The 16,640-nt window shown below is 40.6% G+C and overlaps 3 protein-coding genes across 3 annotated transcripts; all 3 read right to left on the reverse strand.

Moving 5' to 3' along the window:
• Positions 1 to 8,281: 8,281 nt before the first annotated feature.
• Positions 8,282 to 8,758, reverse strand: FSST1_005818 (uncharacterized protein; the record flags this gene model as incomplete). Its single annotated transcript, XM_083232131.1, has 1 exon — positions 8,282 to 8,758. One exon carries the CDS (start codon positions 8,756 to 8,758, stop codon positions 8,282 to 8,284), a length of 477 nt encoding a protein of 158 aa, XP_083089248.1.
• Positions 8,759 to 9,301: 543 nt separating this feature from the next.
• Positions 9,302 to 11,145, reverse strand: FSST1_005819 (gamma-tubulin; the record flags this gene model as incomplete). Its single annotated transcript, XM_083232132.1, has 7 exons — positions 9,302 to 9,532; positions 9,597 to 10,061; positions 10,159 to 10,452; positions 10,506 to 10,688; positions 10,742 to 10,908; positions 11,037 to 11,077; positions 11,138 to 11,145. 7 exons carry the CDS (start codon positions 11,143 to 11,145, stop codon positions 9,302 to 9,304), a joined length of 1,389 nt encoding a protein of 462 aa, XP_083089249.1.
• Positions 11,146 to 11,752: 607 nt separating this feature from the next.
• Positions 11,753 to 15,624, reverse strand: FSST1_005820 (uncharacterized protein; the record flags this gene model as incomplete). Its single annotated transcript, XM_083232133.1, has 3 exons — positions 11,753 to 11,788; positions 11,951 to 12,459; positions 12,513 to 15,624. 3 exons carry the CDS (start codon positions 15,622 to 15,624, stop codon positions 11,753 to 11,755), a joined length of 3,657 nt encoding a protein of 1,218 aa, XP_083089250.1.
• Positions 15,625 to 16,640: the final 1,016 nt, after the last annotated feature.

Consider the following 16,640-nt stretch of genomic DNA (forward strand, 5'->3'; position numbering starts at 1 on the left):
TAAATTCCGCACCAGAACTCTCAATGCTGCTGTTAGCGTATTGTTGCGATGTTCTCAAGCTAAGAACTGGTCTACGAATTTAGTCGATAACCGCTTCCGCGGATGCGAGACAAGATATCCCATATCATTCTTCTGGTACCGAGTCGTCGTCTCAGCCTTGCCGCTTTGGCTAAGAAGAAGACAAGCTTAACCAAGCGCACGAATGACTTGCCTGTTTTGGGTCAATTGAGGCTTGTTTGCCCCTTCTTTGACCCAAACTGGCGTGATTCATCATACGATGTGATGGAAAGCTTGTTCGCTTGCTACCCGATGCCCTCTTAGTGTTTTCGGAGCGGGTGATGATGGATGACCAGTCATAAAGATAACGAGCAACTATCGATCTTGACTACACAAGTCTGGGCAACCACGCACTGAAAATTCGCATGGAGCCTCGGCGGGAATTTTGAACAGGTCACTACCGGTCGAATGAAATGGCTTCAACTGTGTTTCAACTCTCCTCACATCGTATCTCATCTCGTGTTGTAGGCCGGCAGCACATCGAATCGCATCGCATCGTATCGTATCGTATCTCATTCCCCATATCGGGGCGGGGGTCTTGGAAGCTGACGATTTCCAGACCCCTGCTTCTGGACCAAAGCGCGATTCATTAATCCACATGGCAAGCCTTGGTGCCGAAAGGCTGAGATGAAGTTAATATATTTGCTATTTACAGCCTTCTTACGAACTTGGTTAGCAAGGTATTTGTCCTATATTGCTCACATAGGCATCCACTTCAAACCAAGCACAGTCTTGTTGCATCAACAAAGCAATTGCTATAGCATGAATGAGAAAGTCGAGAGGATGACATTTACGCCCATAGACAAGCATTATACAAAAGTCATGCGAATTTACCAACCAAAACTAGCATGGACAGGGCTTGAGGGGTCTATCTACATTTTAAGCATGATCATGAGTCAAGTCGAGCTACGCATTGAACCCCCCAGCAAATCAATCTTCGAGAAGGTGTCCAAGCGGCGATCTTGACGAGCTAGAAACGCCAATTTAGTGTTTCTCTTTTTATCACCACGGCAGTTGTTTCTGACCGCCGTCAAATATTTCATTCGGATGCCGGAGAGTTGAGTTCTAGTCGCGTTTTGATCAGCTCGTACGCATCCTCTCGCAGTCAAAGTTCCTTGTCCACGTATCTTGTCTAGGTGAATCGTCCCGGATGTTACACGAGCGTGTGGGATTGAACGTGGTTTGTTCGTGATTCACTTCTTTCTCTTATCCACTGGAGGGATATGATATGGCAAGTAGACCCCCCTTTTTACTTTTGCGCATACCTTCCAAATCTGCTGTAGGCCAATTCAAACGATAACTCGCCTTGCCAGTACTTCATCGTTGGCCTTTAACCAACCGTGGAGCCTCTGGTAGAGGTCAGAAAGGCCCAAAACGGGCCTCTCAAGAGTCTTCTGGGTCTTGCCTGACAACGCATTCAATATCCGAGATCGTGGGCCATGCTGGACCCTGACTTGGTCATTATTGACCGGTACGACGATGTGGGCGATGTCTATCTGGCTGCGGCATGTGATACCTGTGGAGATTCCATAGTATATGCATGATCGTTCTAGAGGATGGCATTGCAGCCATGTTGAATCTATATCTAGGGGGTGAAACTGAAGTTTGCGTCTTAAGAGTTCGTGCCACAATGCGGTTATGGACAGGATACTCACTTCATGCAACTCGATCTCAGACTATACAGTTTCTGCCCTGTGCAAGAACCCTTAATGGGGCCTATTTAATGAGACAGTGCTGTGTTAAATACAAATGGCCTGGGGCTATTGACGATCCGGCTCACAGGCTGGGGTTTGGCACTGGCCATGGCGTCGATAAGATCAAACCCCCAGGACCCTGAAATCACTTTTATCGGGTAGTTGCGTCGATCATCGGGTCTGAAATACCGCGGTTGGTTAGTTCCAGCTCAGTGACGAGTTCGGCCAGTGTCCAAGACTCATGCACCATCTCACATCCCTATCAGGTGGTTTAGCGACAAGGGCCGGAGCATCTGCAGATGTTGCTCACCGCTGGCCTTACTGCCAGGAAATGGAGTAGTCACAGCGCTAGAAGGCATGTTAGCCGGACCAAGAAGAAATGATGTGGGAATATGAGACAGCGGCTCCGTGGCCGATCCAGGGTCCTCTGATTTAGTTAGCAGTCGTGCCAGGTGAGTTCCTGAGTTCCTGACTCTGCTCCGAGAGTTAAAGCACGCCCCTGTTGCCTGTCTGCCTGTGCAGCATCGGGGCCATCAAAGCGTATTGGGCCCAATAGCTTGGAGTTGATGTTAGGGCGAACGCCAGCCGCTTTATGGGGCAGCACTATACTGTATCGGTGATGGTTTGCGAGCTGAGTGCCATATCTGCCCTGCAATTAATTACGCAGATGCGTTCTTGGCTGCGAAACAAGTTGAGGCAAAGACAAACCCAGGGTGAATTTTATCACAAGTTGACTGTTAGCTGCCAAGTTTGGTTGCAGAAACTAGCCATGGGGCTGTGGAATGCCTCCCCGTTGAGATTATGTATCCTTGAACTGGCTCAACTAATTACCTTGACGTGCGCCCAAGCGTTCCTGGTGTTTTGCAATGCGAGTCATGATATGGTTCGCTCTGGTGTCGCTACCAAACACTCTGCTGTGTGCTCGAGCACATCTCAAATAAAACAGCGCATGTTGGTTCTGTAAAATCTAAAAGAGCAAACTTTACAGGCTTGTTGGTGATACAAATAATGTCAGATCATTTCTTGTCGTATCATATCATTTCTCGCTGGCACTTTCTTTCTTTCTTTCTTTCTTTCTTTCTTTCTTTCTTTCTTTCTTTCTTTCTTTCTTTCTTTCTTTCTTTCTTTCTTTCTTTCTTTCTTTCTTTCTTTCTTTCTTTCTTTCTTTCTTTCTTTCTTTCTTTCTTTCTTTCTTTCTTTCTTTCTTTCTTTCTTTCTTTCTTTCTTTCTTTCTTTCTTTCTTTCTTTCTTTCTTTCTTTCTTTCTTTCCCTCCTTTCAGTCTAGCTCCACTTATTGAATCGCGATTGTCAAATCTGTCATCTAACAATGTTACTCTGCACTGCCTACAAGATAGAGATGGGCGTGAGATTTTCACCTGTGTCTCTGATCTCCCAAGCAGCATTAAATAATTCTTGCATGCGGCACAGCACAGGCCCCGGAAATCCTTCTTTCATCACTGGGCGTGTTGGTACATTTGGTTGTGAATATATAGTGGTTGTTGAGGTCGGCTAAATATGATTTGCTGGTCCAGACAAAGGTATCAGCCAGAGACAGTTGAATTGATATCATAAGTTGCTTGTTTGTTCAGTTGATGTTTGTAATTAATCCCCTGCATGGGTTTGATTCAGTTGGTTGAGATTTACCAGGCAATGTGATGTTACGATACAGGGTAAGTCGATAGCCACGAGTGTACTCTGTAGGTTCTCTAATACTACTACTAGGTACCTTTCGTACCTCTGGCCACTATACGTTGTGAATTTGTTTCATCTATATTGCATTGGGACTTGTATCAATACATGGAAGTGACTTTGATGTACAGTAGGCGCGCAAAAGTTCCGACCCGTTCTGGACCTAACCCCGCTTTCTCTTTAGATATAATATTAATATATTATCTTTAATATATCTAATTAACAGTTAAATATATCTTAATTACTTTAAGGCTAGAATTATTCTATTTAAAAAAGAATAAGGATTTAAATAATATATAATATAGGTTATTCTATTAAGGATATTATATATTCTAAGGATATAACTCTAGATATAATAAAAGGCATTTTAAAGTATTACTATTATTAAAATAAGAGTAAGAATAATAAATAATTTAAGAGACCTAAGGTATTATCTAATTAAGATAAAATATATATTAAAATACTTATTAAAAAAAATACTTTTATATTATATAAGGATATTATAAATTAAAGTAGAATTTCTTATTATAGAAGTATAATTTATTACTAGCTTATTAAAAATAATATTTAATATATATATACTCTTTAATACTTATTTCCTTATAGCAGCTAATACTTTAAAAGGAGCTATATACTTAATAGTAAATATAAGGTAATAATAAGTTAATAGTAATAATATAATAGTATTATAAGGCTTAATATTAGATTAAAACCTTATATTAAAATAAAAGCTTTAAATAAATAGTAAAAAATCCTCTCTCTTTTATAATATAATAATAAAAATAAAGAAATTATTAATACTAATAATTAAAGTAATATAATATATAAGTCCTTTTATTTAATTGCTTATATAATAAAGAAAGCTAATTAATAGTAATCTTAATAATATATTATATTAAGTAAGTCTAGACCCTAGAGATAATAGCCTTAGCGCTTTAACTTATAGGAATAATAATCTATATAATAATAAAGAATAGCTAATTATTATATTAGCTAATAATAAAGAATATATTAAAAAGTTATATTAATTAACTTTTTAATAGAAAAAGCTTTAAAATATAAGAATTAATAATATATATAGAAACTCTATATCTATATATAATAATAAGCTTAATATTATATTAATATAATTTAGCTATAAGGTCTTAATTCTTTTATATTTTATTAAAATAGATTATATTAAATAGGTAATCTAAGAAAAAGAATATCTTAATGCCTTATATTAAAAACTAAATTAAAATATTAAGCTAATAATAAAGAAAAGAGTATTTCTATTAGTAATATACTTAAGTAAATATATACTCTAGGTTATAGATTTAATATTAATAGTAATTATAGTAGAAAAGTTTAAATTATTTTAAGGAATATAATTAATAATTAATATTTTAATTAACTATAGCAATTAAAATAAATTTAATTAGGATAATAAGGTTAATAGAGAATTTTTATATAGAGAATTTTTATATAGCTATATTAAGTTTAATAGAAAGCTTTAAGTTAAAGTAAAGGCTTTCTTATAAATTAGTAAATATTATAGAAGAATAGATTATATAATAATTACCTAAGTAAATATAAAAAAAAAAAAATGCCTTATAATAAGCAGTAATCTTAATAATAGTTTTAATAGTAGTCTTTAATATTTATTTCTTATTAAAGAAATAACTAAAATTTAAAAAAAATAATATAATAAATACTATTATAAAGATAAGTCTTTTTAATTTAATTACTAGTTTTTTAATAAGGTCTCTATTAATAAGGAAAATAGTAATTATATAAAGTAATACTTTTATTAATTAATTAATCTTATCCCTTTTTAAATAGAAAGCTATATTAACTATTATAAGGTAAGAGACTTTATAAAGATAAGATATAACTATAGAAATAAAAGGCTAAATAGGTATAAATATTCTTTATAGCTATTTATTATAATAAACTATTTATAATTATTCTTATAAATATAGTTAATACTATACTATCTTTAGTTAAAGGTCTTTAGCCTATAGAGATATATCTTAGCTCTATTATTATAAGGTTATATAGATCTTAGAATAGGGCTAGGCTAATATATAATGCCTTAATAATCTTACTATATATATAGTAAAATTGCCTTATATATTGCCTAGCTATAAGGCTATAGTTATAGGGTTAAATAGTATAGTAATATAGTATTAATATTATAACTATAATCTAGGTTAACTTAGTATATTAAATATTAGGGGTAGGATAATTTACTTTTTTATTATTATTCTTGCCTTTCTTTATTAATAGTTTTATTATATAAGGAAAAAGAAAATATTTACTATTATTTTATTATTTTATATAGCTTTATTTTAATATAGAGTTTTATTAAAAGCTTATTTAAAAGTATAGCCTTATAGCCTTATAATGTTATTAAATTATTAAATATTTACTATTTAGGCTATTTTATTTCTTTATAAAATAATTAAAAGTCTTAAAAATATAAATAATTATTCTTATTAAGGGAAACCTTTAGTCTAAGTGCAGTAATATAACTATATAATATATTAAGGCTTATTTAAAGTTATACCTACTAAGATATCTCTTAAAAGGAAATACTTTTTAATATAATAATAGCTATACCTTTATAGCTTCTTTAATCTAAGATTAGCTAATAAAATAAGTATTAAAAAGTATTCTTCTTATAGACTAGCCTCTATATAGTCTTAATCTTAGAATATTAATATTAATAACTTCCTTATTTTTATTATTATATTATAAAAGAGAGAGAATTTTTTACTATCTATTTAAAGCTTATATTTTAATATAAGGTTTAGTTTAATATTAAGCCTTATAGTATTACTATATTATTACTATTAAACTACTATTACTTTATATTTACTATTAAGTATATAGCTCCTTTTAAAGTATTAGCTACTATAAAGGAAATAGTCTTAATTTTAATCTTAATAAGAATATTTAGAAAATACTAAAAAAATAAATCTATAAGGAATATCTTAATATATTAGCTTTTTTACTTACTATAGAAATAAAAGAGTAGCTTATTAAAGCTATTATTAAAGTATAGGAAAAGATTAAAAATAAAGTAATAAAAATATAATAAAATTAATACTTAATTAGGTTAATATATATTACCTTACTAATAGATATTATATAAAGTATTAATCTATTATTAAAACTACTATTAAGATTACTGCTTATTATAAGGTATTTTTTTTTATTTATATTTATTTAAATAGTTATTATATAATTTATTCTTTTATAATACTTATTAATTTATAAGGAAGCCTTTACTTTAACTTAAAGCTTCCTATTAAAACTAATATAGCTATATAATAAATATTAACCTATTCTATTTAAATTTATCTTAATTGCTATAGTTAATTAAAAAGTTAATTATTTTTTATATATTATTAAATTATTTAAATATTTTAATTAAATATACTATTACTTTAAGGTCTATAATCTAGAGCTTATATTTACTTAATTATATTTCCTCTAAGAATACCTCCTCTTTTATTAATAGTATAATACCTTAATCTAGCTTTTAATATAAGGCATTAAGATATTTTTTTTCCTTAAGGACTTATTTAATATAATCTAATTTAATAAGATATAAAAAGACTAAAACTAAGTAATTAAATTATATTAATATAATATTAAGTTAATTACTATATATAGATTTTTCTTTATATATACTATTAATCTTAGTATTATAAAGTATATTTTACTTAAAGGTTAATTAATATAAATATTTAATATATTTATTATTATTATTTAATATAATTATTAACTTTTCCTTATTATTATATTAATTATTATTACTATAGGCTAAGGCCTTAAGGCTAGTATTTATAGGGTTAAGGCTTACTTAATATAATATATTATTATATAAACTATTATTAATTAATTTCCCTTATTATATAAGTAATAAAATAGAATAATTTATATATTATACTGCTTAAAATATTAATATTAATAACTTTCTTATTTTTATTATTATATTATAAAAAAGGGAAGATTTTTTACTATTTATTTAAAGCTTATATTTTAATATAAGGTTTAATTTAATATTAAGCCTTATAGTATTATTATACTATTACTATTAAACTACTATTACCCTATATTTACTATTAAGTATATAGCTCTTTTTAAAGTATTAGCTGCTATAAAGGAAATATAAAGTATTAATATATATAATTAAATTCTCTTTTTAATTCTCTATAAAATAATATATATTATAACTTTATTAAATATATATAGATTACTTAATTAATAATTAAAATATTATATTAAATTAAGGGTAGTTAGGGTTAATCTGATATAGGTCGGAACTTTTGCACATAACTGTAACTGTAGGATAGTGATGATTGAGCTAGTAAGGATAATTTTGTATGATCCCTGGTACTAACTGGAGAGATTTCTTTCATGTGCACAACGGGATATTGTGATAGAGGTCACTGACAGGTGTAAATATACTGTCAAGGTACTGCTTCAAATACATATTGTATATGATGTGAATGTACTGTGTTGCAATGCAGCCAAATTAGACATTCAGAAAATCATGCATGTTGTACCCAGCGGCCAGATGATTAACAAAATGCAACGCACAACGATCCTCTCAACGGTACAAATAAGTGAATTAAGGGTTAACAGTCAAATATCATCCAATTGAATTCACAGGGGTAGTTAGGCGGACTAAAAGAGACAAATCACAAAGGATGGTACATCGACATGGGATAGCGTTCAGTGCTTATAGTTCGCTTCATTGATTATACGTAGGTATCATTAACCTCCTCGAATCTCGCTCTCCGTCCCTTCCCTTTTCATTTCTCTTAATATCGTACAGACAGGCACAACACTTATTGCTGGTTCTTCTCAACGCCCTCGCGGCCGACATTGCTCAAGTCAACCTCCTCGCCCTTGGTAGCGGGCTCACGGAGACCAGACTGGGCATGGGCATCAGTGCCAACTGAACCCTCGACCTTGCCGGCGCCAACGTTGACGTTGCGGGCATCAGCGGACTGCCAGTCAGAGGCAGTGGGGGGCTGGTCGGGGAGAGGAAGGTTGGCCTGAGTCTCGGCAATCTTCTGGTCGTTGGATTGAGTCATGTTGATTGATTTGCTGGATGATTTGTTAGATTTCTTTTCTTTTTTAAGGTATGTGAATGTTGAGTGACCTGACTTACTGGTTTGAAAATTGTAGTTTTGGTGGTATAGAAGTCTTGTGATGATGTGGTTGAAGAGTTGATAATGATGATGATGATGATGAATTACAACACTTCTCAAAGGCCTTTTTAATATTCTCTTACCAGCGCCCAGAGAACTGATCTTCTCCATAATTCGCATCTCTTCTCCTCCAAACAAACAATGAAAATTGACATCACGATGCGGTTTACTCTTGTGACGTCAGTGACGTCACTTTAGCCTCATCCGCACGTAAAGCTCCGGGTTATTCCCCACAAGAAGCATCATCTTTCACGTTCCACGATGTTTCTGATAGATTCTGTACTTCTGTACCGCATTTTCTTCCTCGAATCACACTAAATCGGATCGCAGATCGACCCATTTGTTATTAAAGAGGAGTATTGCAGGGGTTTCTACCAAGGCCATCGTCAGGTACCAAGTCAGTGCCTTGGATGAAGCTGACTCGAGGCGGAGAGCACGCGGCATATCAACTTTGATCAAGGCATTCCATCACAATCATATGTAGACAAAGAATATGCTGTCCACTAGGATAGATCTCATAAGGCCAGCCCCGTGCATACCTGCAAAGCCGAAACAAAACCGAGCCCGGCCCCCAAAACGCCTCTACTCTAATACGCCTACAAGCAATGTCAACAACATCCAACCCGCCGTGACGTCTCAGCCTCCCCTCCCTCCTTACGCTACTCGTCGATCTGTCTCTATAGACGTAGGCTTCTCCCCTGCGTCTGGGTTGAGGTAGTCTGCATCCTCAGCGGCTTCGTATTCGCCAATTAAGTCTGCAACCACTTGCCGTGCCTCGTCAAACTCGTTGAGATTCTCAGAGAATGGTGCTGTCTTCTTGTACCCTTCCATGAAAGCATTGCGCTTGCGCATGCCGTCGTATTGTCTTAAGATTCTCTTGAAAAGCTGTACATGCATGTGTCAGTACGTGTGTAACCTATCGCTGTAAGAGGGGAAGGGTGTTGCGTACTGTTGCGATGCTTGTATGGTTGGCGAGCATGAGACCGCTTACACGATGACTCATGGGAATATATGGGCTTCTCTTCGTCAAAGCTACCTGAATACTCGCAGGTCCCCAAGGGATAAATGTAGCCAAACGTCGTTCACGAATACGAAGCAGACTCTTGTGAACATCCGTTGGGTCAACCTCACCCTGAATGACATTGAGAATAGAAATGTAACAGCTCTTCTTGCCGGGAACCGTCGAGACCATGCGGTTCTTGGGCTGGAGCAGCCGTCGCATCACGTCAAGCACTGTGGTCTTGCGGACCGTCTTGGCTTGCTCAACCTGATCACCAGTAAATGGTGTGTAGGCAGTCATAAGAAAATGACATCTGGGGGTTGGGATAAGAGATGCTAGAATGCTAACAAGATCGTTGTGCATGTAGCCAGGGTATCGCAGAGTTGTTGTACTGGCCGACATTACAGTAGCAACCTGACAGTTGTTAGCTCTCTTGTCTTCAATCACACAGCTACAGAGGGTTTCCAGTGTTTAGATTTGTTAATAATAAAAAAACATTGCGATTACTTACCAGTTGGTTCGTTTGTTGGAAAGACGGCTCCTGGACATGCAATCTATCAGCAGCAATGTGAGACAGAGCACCGTTATCCAGCACAACGACTGAATCAGCATTTTGGACCAATCTGCGCATAGATAGGATACTGTTGTAAGGATGTACAACGACATCGCCTGCGTTCGTCGTGTCCGGAAAGACTGAGTATGTCTGTATGATCTTTTTGGGGAATCGATCGTTAAGCCTCTCAAGGAGGAATGAACCAAGACCTGATCCTGTTCCACCAGCAATTGAGTGCAGCATCATGAAGCCCTGACACATCGAGAGTCAGTAAACGAGTACCACCCAAATTGGAGAGTACTCACCTCGAGAGAGTCACTACCATCAGCTTCCCGGTCAATCATCTCCATGATGTCCTCATACACGGCCTCACCACTCTGGTAACCATCACCCCAGTTGTTGGCAGCACCCACACCATCTTTGCCAACGTAGAAATTCTCGGGGTTGTAAATGTTTTTGTATGGCCCTGTTTGAATACCGTTGATGACCTGCAAAAGCTTCTTAGCACTCGGCTGCATTACCACTATCGAAGGAGGCGCACCCTAGGTTCCAGATCTATAAGGATAGCTCGGGGAATGTACCGCGTGTCGTCACTCTGGTAGTAGAATACATCTTTTCGATCACCACCCTCGGTCGCAAAGTCTTCGAGGTTTCCGTCTTGGCTGATGCCGTGTTCCTGGCAAAGCTGCTGCCAGAATTGACTTCCAACTGTGCACGTGAAGAGAATCAGCCATGGCCACTATACGCATGCATATTCGATTGTGAACGCATTGTAGAGGTTGGTAGATGCGGTCTGTAGCTGATGGGGACGGTAGCGGGGGAGAGATTGAACTGACTGCTGTTGCCGCACTGCCCGGCCTGGATCGTGATAATCTCCCTGTCGAGTATAGGTGAGCATCGGAATTGAGTTTATCTCCCGCAGAGAAAGTTAAATTACCTGGGCATATTGTCAAGTGTCAATCAGGGACTGAGAAGTTGTTGTTTTAGAGCTAAATCTTTTTTGTTCATGCATCGTCTTGGGGAAACCTGACGCGACGCGTGCCGCACCTGCCCTGAGCTTCCCGGGCCTAATTGATCCCCGCCCCCGCGTTTCACAGAGGACTTCCATCTTCAGCTCAAGTGTTGCCTTTCGCTTTTGATGGGGGGAGCTACTCAAAGTCTAATCGATGCCTTTCGCTTATTTATAGGATGAATTCCATCTCATTGAAGACATGCTTCAAAATAGATCGGGCTGGGTTTGCTATCTGCTTGGGCTAAAAAAATTTAGGTGTTCTTGACTCCCTCATTTCATCTGGCAATCTTACCTACCTAGGTACTAGATACCTAGGTACTCATAGGTTACAAAAGAACATTACCACAACACAATTCATATTATCGAATCTATCTTCTCTCAACTACCTGTCTAGTATCCGTACTTCGGTTATATACAATCAATTCATGGCACAACAACCAGCCACAAATCCTATCACTGCCAACTCCAATAATGAAAAGCACCAAAAAATATTTTGCTATAAAGCAACTTTTGTTGTATTTCTGGCAGTAGCTAGTCAAGTCAATCTTTGTCTGCTTGAGCTCCTCCCACGATGTTCTAAAAGATAAATCCACCGGCGAAAAAAAGTATAAACCTCGAATGCTTGACAACGCCCGCAATGCTGCTCCTTGGACCTTACCTTTTCTACGTAAGCACGCTATAGTGTGCTTCTAATATACTATCCCCGAATTTCCTTCCGCATTACTTCTTATTATGGACCTTGTTCTTCTCCAATGCCTCTGCTAGTTCCTTAGCCATATCTGCAGTTTTGACTTGAATCATCCATGTCTCAAGCCCATCTCCCTTCTCATTCGATGTAGTCATCTTGACATACTTCTTGTCTGCCTTGTATGACATATCGGCGAGAACAGCTCGGTTCATGGCAATGTGCCCACGAGGCTCTGCTCGCAATAAAAGACGAACAACGTTGGTCTCCTTGTGCTTGAGCAATCGAAGAGCACCCACACCCTGTGTGGACCATGGACTCTGCGACTTGGGCTTCTTATCGTCCGACTTCTCCCCAGCCGGCACAAACTTCAGCACCTTTGCTCGTACATCATGTATAACATCTTCGTCCTGCTCCAGGTTCTCGGCCAAGTTGACCTGCTCATGCTTCTCGCCTTCGTCATCGCCTCCGGCGGTTCCTTCGGCCTGGGTGGATGGTTCCGGGGTCCCAGCGGCTGGTGTAGTAGCCAGGCTAGAGCCTCCCCCAAGACTAAACGGTGTGTCTACACCCGTCGCTTTAGTGGGGCGATTTTCCGATGTGGAAAAGGAGACTTACTGGTCCCGGTGGTAGAACCACCAGCAGGCGGTTGAAGGTTGCCGTTGCCAAAGGCCGGAGCAGACTGGTTGGATCCAAATGTTGGTGTCGAGTTTTGTGCTGGTGAGGCTCCTGTAAAGCTGAATCCTGGTGCTCCAGACGATCCAGGCGCGCCTCCAAAAGCGGGAGCGCTGCTGTTTGCTCCAAAAGCCGCGGTGTTGCTTGATCCGCCAAACTGGAAAGGTGTGGCACCACTGGAAGGCGCAGAAGGCGCAGAAGGCGTAGAAGAAGCTCCGAAGTTGAACATGCCTCCACCTGATGATGGGGCAGCGCCCGAGTCACCTCCGTTATTACCAGACGCGAAAGGGTTGTTGAATGAAGAAGAAGCCGAGCCGTCTCCAAACTGGAAACCGAAGCTTCCAGAGGCAGACGAGTTGGAGCCGAAAGACGCACCTACGTCATTAGCAGCAGGAGTCGTGGAGGCACCACCAAACAAAGGTGTAGAGGTGCCTGGAGCACCAGCGCCAAAAGAGGGAGGGGCAGCAGCAGGGGTAGTTGAGCCACCAAAGCTGAAGATGGGCGCAGACGCGCCCGACGCAGTTCCTCCGTTAAAGGCCCTCTTAGCCGGCGATGGCTCATCCTGCTTCATGGGACTACCATCAAGCCCGGCTGCTCCAGAAGACGGCTTGGGAGATTGGGGTGCACCAAACAGAGGCTTTGCGGTACCGTTAAGTTTGTCGGCACCATTGGAAGCGGCACCAAAGCTGAAAATGGGGGCTGCGGCAGGATTGTCTGCGGCAGGACTATCCTTCTTTGCCGCAGTCGCATCGCTGGAACTAGGAGTACCGAACAAAGTCGTAGCAGCAGGCGTTGAAGTGTTGCCGAACAGATTGCTAGCGGTAGTCGTGGGCTTTGCGCCAAACAGTGAGGAAGCAGTAGTTGATTCGCCACTTGCCACCGAGGTGCTGGGAGCGCCAAATAGCGAAGTCTTGGGAGCTTCAGTGGCAGTAGGTTTATCACCACCAGAGGATTTGGCTCCAAATAGTGTCGAAGATTGCATCACAGGTCCGCTTGATTCAGCAGGCTTGCTTACAGCACCAAAGAGGTTGGTAGTGGGCGCGGGAGCGCTTGCCTTATCATCAGGTTTAGCTCCAAACAAGTTGGTAACAGGCTTGGCAGGCTCCGAAGCCTTGGTCGCCTCAGTAGCTGGTTTGGAGAACATGGAACCGAAGCCTGGCTGGGAAGTGGATGCCTTGGACTCAAACATCGACTTCTTGGGTGCTTCATCGTTCTCCTTGTCGGATTCGTCGCCTCCCGTCTTATCAGCTTGGTCCGAGGGTGTTGACGCCTTCTCGGCAGGCTTGGCAGCACCAAACAGGTTGGAAGTGGTGGTGGGCTTGTTGGCAAACAAAGAGCTTGTAGGCGCCGAAGTGGCTTTTCCGAACAGAGAGGTAGCCTGGCTTGTAGAAGCAGGGACAGACGGAGCAAATTTGATGGGGGTAGTGCTGGGGTTCCAGGTTTGGTCAGCAAGCTTCGGGAAAGGCTTCTCAGCCGGTGCCTCAGCCTTATCCTCAACACGCACGGGTTGCCCATCAGTATCTTTGGTGACTCGGTCAAACAGACTTCGGCCAGGGGTGCTCTCTCTAGTACCAGGGGCACTAGATCCAGCGGCCAGGCCACTGGAAGGAGCAGTCTTTTGTCCGAACAAACTATTGCCGGCCTGAGAAGCGGTTTCGGCACCACTAGCTGCCGCACTTGGCTCATCGCCCTGGCTATCGTCTTCTGCATCAGAATCGGCCTCGCTCTCGGCATCAGCATCAACACCGCTGTTCTTGGCTGAGCTGGCGTCAGAAAGGTAACCAAAGATGTTGCCGCCAGAGGCACCGGTAGTGCTGGTGGGTTTGGGATTCTGGAAAATACTGCGAGCAAGAGAGCTGCCAGATCCATTGGTCTTGCTGAAGGCGAAGGGATTGGGTTTGGCAGCAGCATTATCGTCGGCAGGCTTGGCAGAAGGCTTAAGGGGAGAGCTGACAGGAGTAGTAGATGACTTGTTGGCGATCTTCTCAAAAAGGGATTTGGCAGCGGACGCTTGACCCTTCTGCATCTTGGATGGCTGGCCATCAGCTTCATCACCGATAGACGACCTTCGCTTGTTCTTGCCCAGGGTAGATGCAGGGACAGGGACAGGAGTTGGCGCCGGCGATTGTTGCTCCTGGACATCCTCCTCACGCTCGGGAGCACGTCGCTTGCCGTTGGTGGAAGAGTCCTTCATATCGGTATCCTCATCATCTGCCTTACGCTTCTTGGCTGCTGTGACCTTGGTGGGAGTGGGCTCGTCATTGTCCTCCTCTGGTTCGGGAAGACCATGTTCACGGCGCCATCTCTTGAGGACATCTTTTGAGGGCTTGACGTTCTGGAATTCGTAGAGACCGTATCGCAGAAGAATAATGCTCCTGCTTTTCTCAAACTCCTTTGCGAAGTTAATGACGTTTAGCTTCCAATCCTTGTTGGAGAATATCTCGTTGGCTGCGTATTTGAGTCGTCGAAGATCGAGGATGCAGAAAAATTGCCGTCGCTGCTCGTCATCAAACTCAGGAGGGCATAGATGGGAGAGGAATTGGTCGGCGTAGATGGAGCCCTTGTTGTTCCAATCTTGTGGGATCTTCCTTGTAAGAACCTCTCCAGACAGTTCAGGATCGGGGTCCGCGATACGCATGTGGAAGAGATCTTTGGAAGTAGTCTTGGCTGCCATGCCCCGGGGGGTAGCCTGCGCAGTCGACTCTCGAAAGACACGGTTCGGCTCGGGGGTGGCGCCGGGAGCGAACACCTTCTTTGGAGTGTTTTGAGGAATGCTCGGAGAGAAAAGAGTTATGGAAGGACTGTCGGTTGTGGATGCCCGGAAAATATTCCGGGCGGTAGAGATTGTTGATCTGTTGAGGCTGCTTGCTGGCTGTTCATCGCGAGTCGTCAACATCCTCCGCGACGGCGCACTCTGAGGAACGCCGAGACGGCTGCTCTTTAATGGTGTTGAGACGTAGCCGCGCCTTGCAAAAGGCAGGGCAGGACGCGGTCGAGGCGTGCTCTTGCCGGCCTCGGCGAGCTCGTTGTCGCCGGGAATAGAGAAGGTAACCATTTTGCGTGACGGTGGATGAAAGGAGGTAGAGGCAAAAAAAAGTTTGTAAGGGGAGGGAGTGATGATAAACCACGATCGGGGGCCAAGACCAAAAGGTCGCGTTTTTTTTATTTATTAAAAACTCGACTGAGTGCGCGAGGTCAGGCAGGTGACGTGACCTGAGGACAAAAAAAAGGGATAAAACAAAGGGCAGATGGAAGGAATTGATGAGAAACAATCAAGATGCAGCTACAGAAGCTGTTCTTGTCGATAAGCGATGCGGCGTTGATGGCAGCGCAGTCGCATAGGTTATAAGCCCAGGGTCGCCCTGGGAAACCGTCACGAAAATATGAGAGGAGTTGTACGAATGGATGTTTTGACCGTGCGTTGAGCTGGGGGGACGACTGCTAAATGAGCTGCTGCTGACCCTCCTTCGAAAAAATAATTATGGGTCCACCCAACTCAACTGCCTACTGGGCACCAGAAAAAATGGCCTCCCGAGCCTTAGGGTATAAAAATAAGTAGTCTAAGAACTACACTCCAAGAGGCATAAAGTGACCTATTAGTTTCGTCTCTTATGTTCCCAGCGGTCAATTTTTCTGATACCCTGAGGACTGCTCACAGCAAAAGTTACAAGGTACCTCAGCATAGTAGATTCTCTTCTCAGGCACCAAAAAAAAAACCGGTTGCAACCACTTCAGCTTCCACTTTGACCAAACCAAAGACATCATGCTGCGTCTTTTCAGTGGAGGTCGGCGGCAAGCAGTCCCCGTGACTGGAATACATCATGGATTTCTTTCAAGGTACAAAGGGACCGTGAACTTAGTTTGGCCTACATGAAAGGTGATGAATGTCTTGTATGCAAATGGACTCCCACCCACTAGATGTGATATTTTAGAATTACTAGTCGTTATCTTTTGAACTTCCTCATTCCGCTAAGACTATTTTACTCGTCCTAGAAGCTGATTGTGCATCAGCGTCGGGCCTCAAACCTGAGACTGCGAACGCTGTGACTGCTTATGCACGCCTCACATGTA

The sequence above is a fragment of the Fusarium sambucinum genome, chromosome I (genome assembly GCF_050947815.1).
Source record: "Fusarium sambucinum isolate potato_lamoka chromosome I, whole genome shotgun sequence".
NCBI lineage: Eukaryota > Fungi > Ascomycota > Sordariomycetes > Hypocreales > Nectriaceae > Fusarium > Fusarium sambucinum.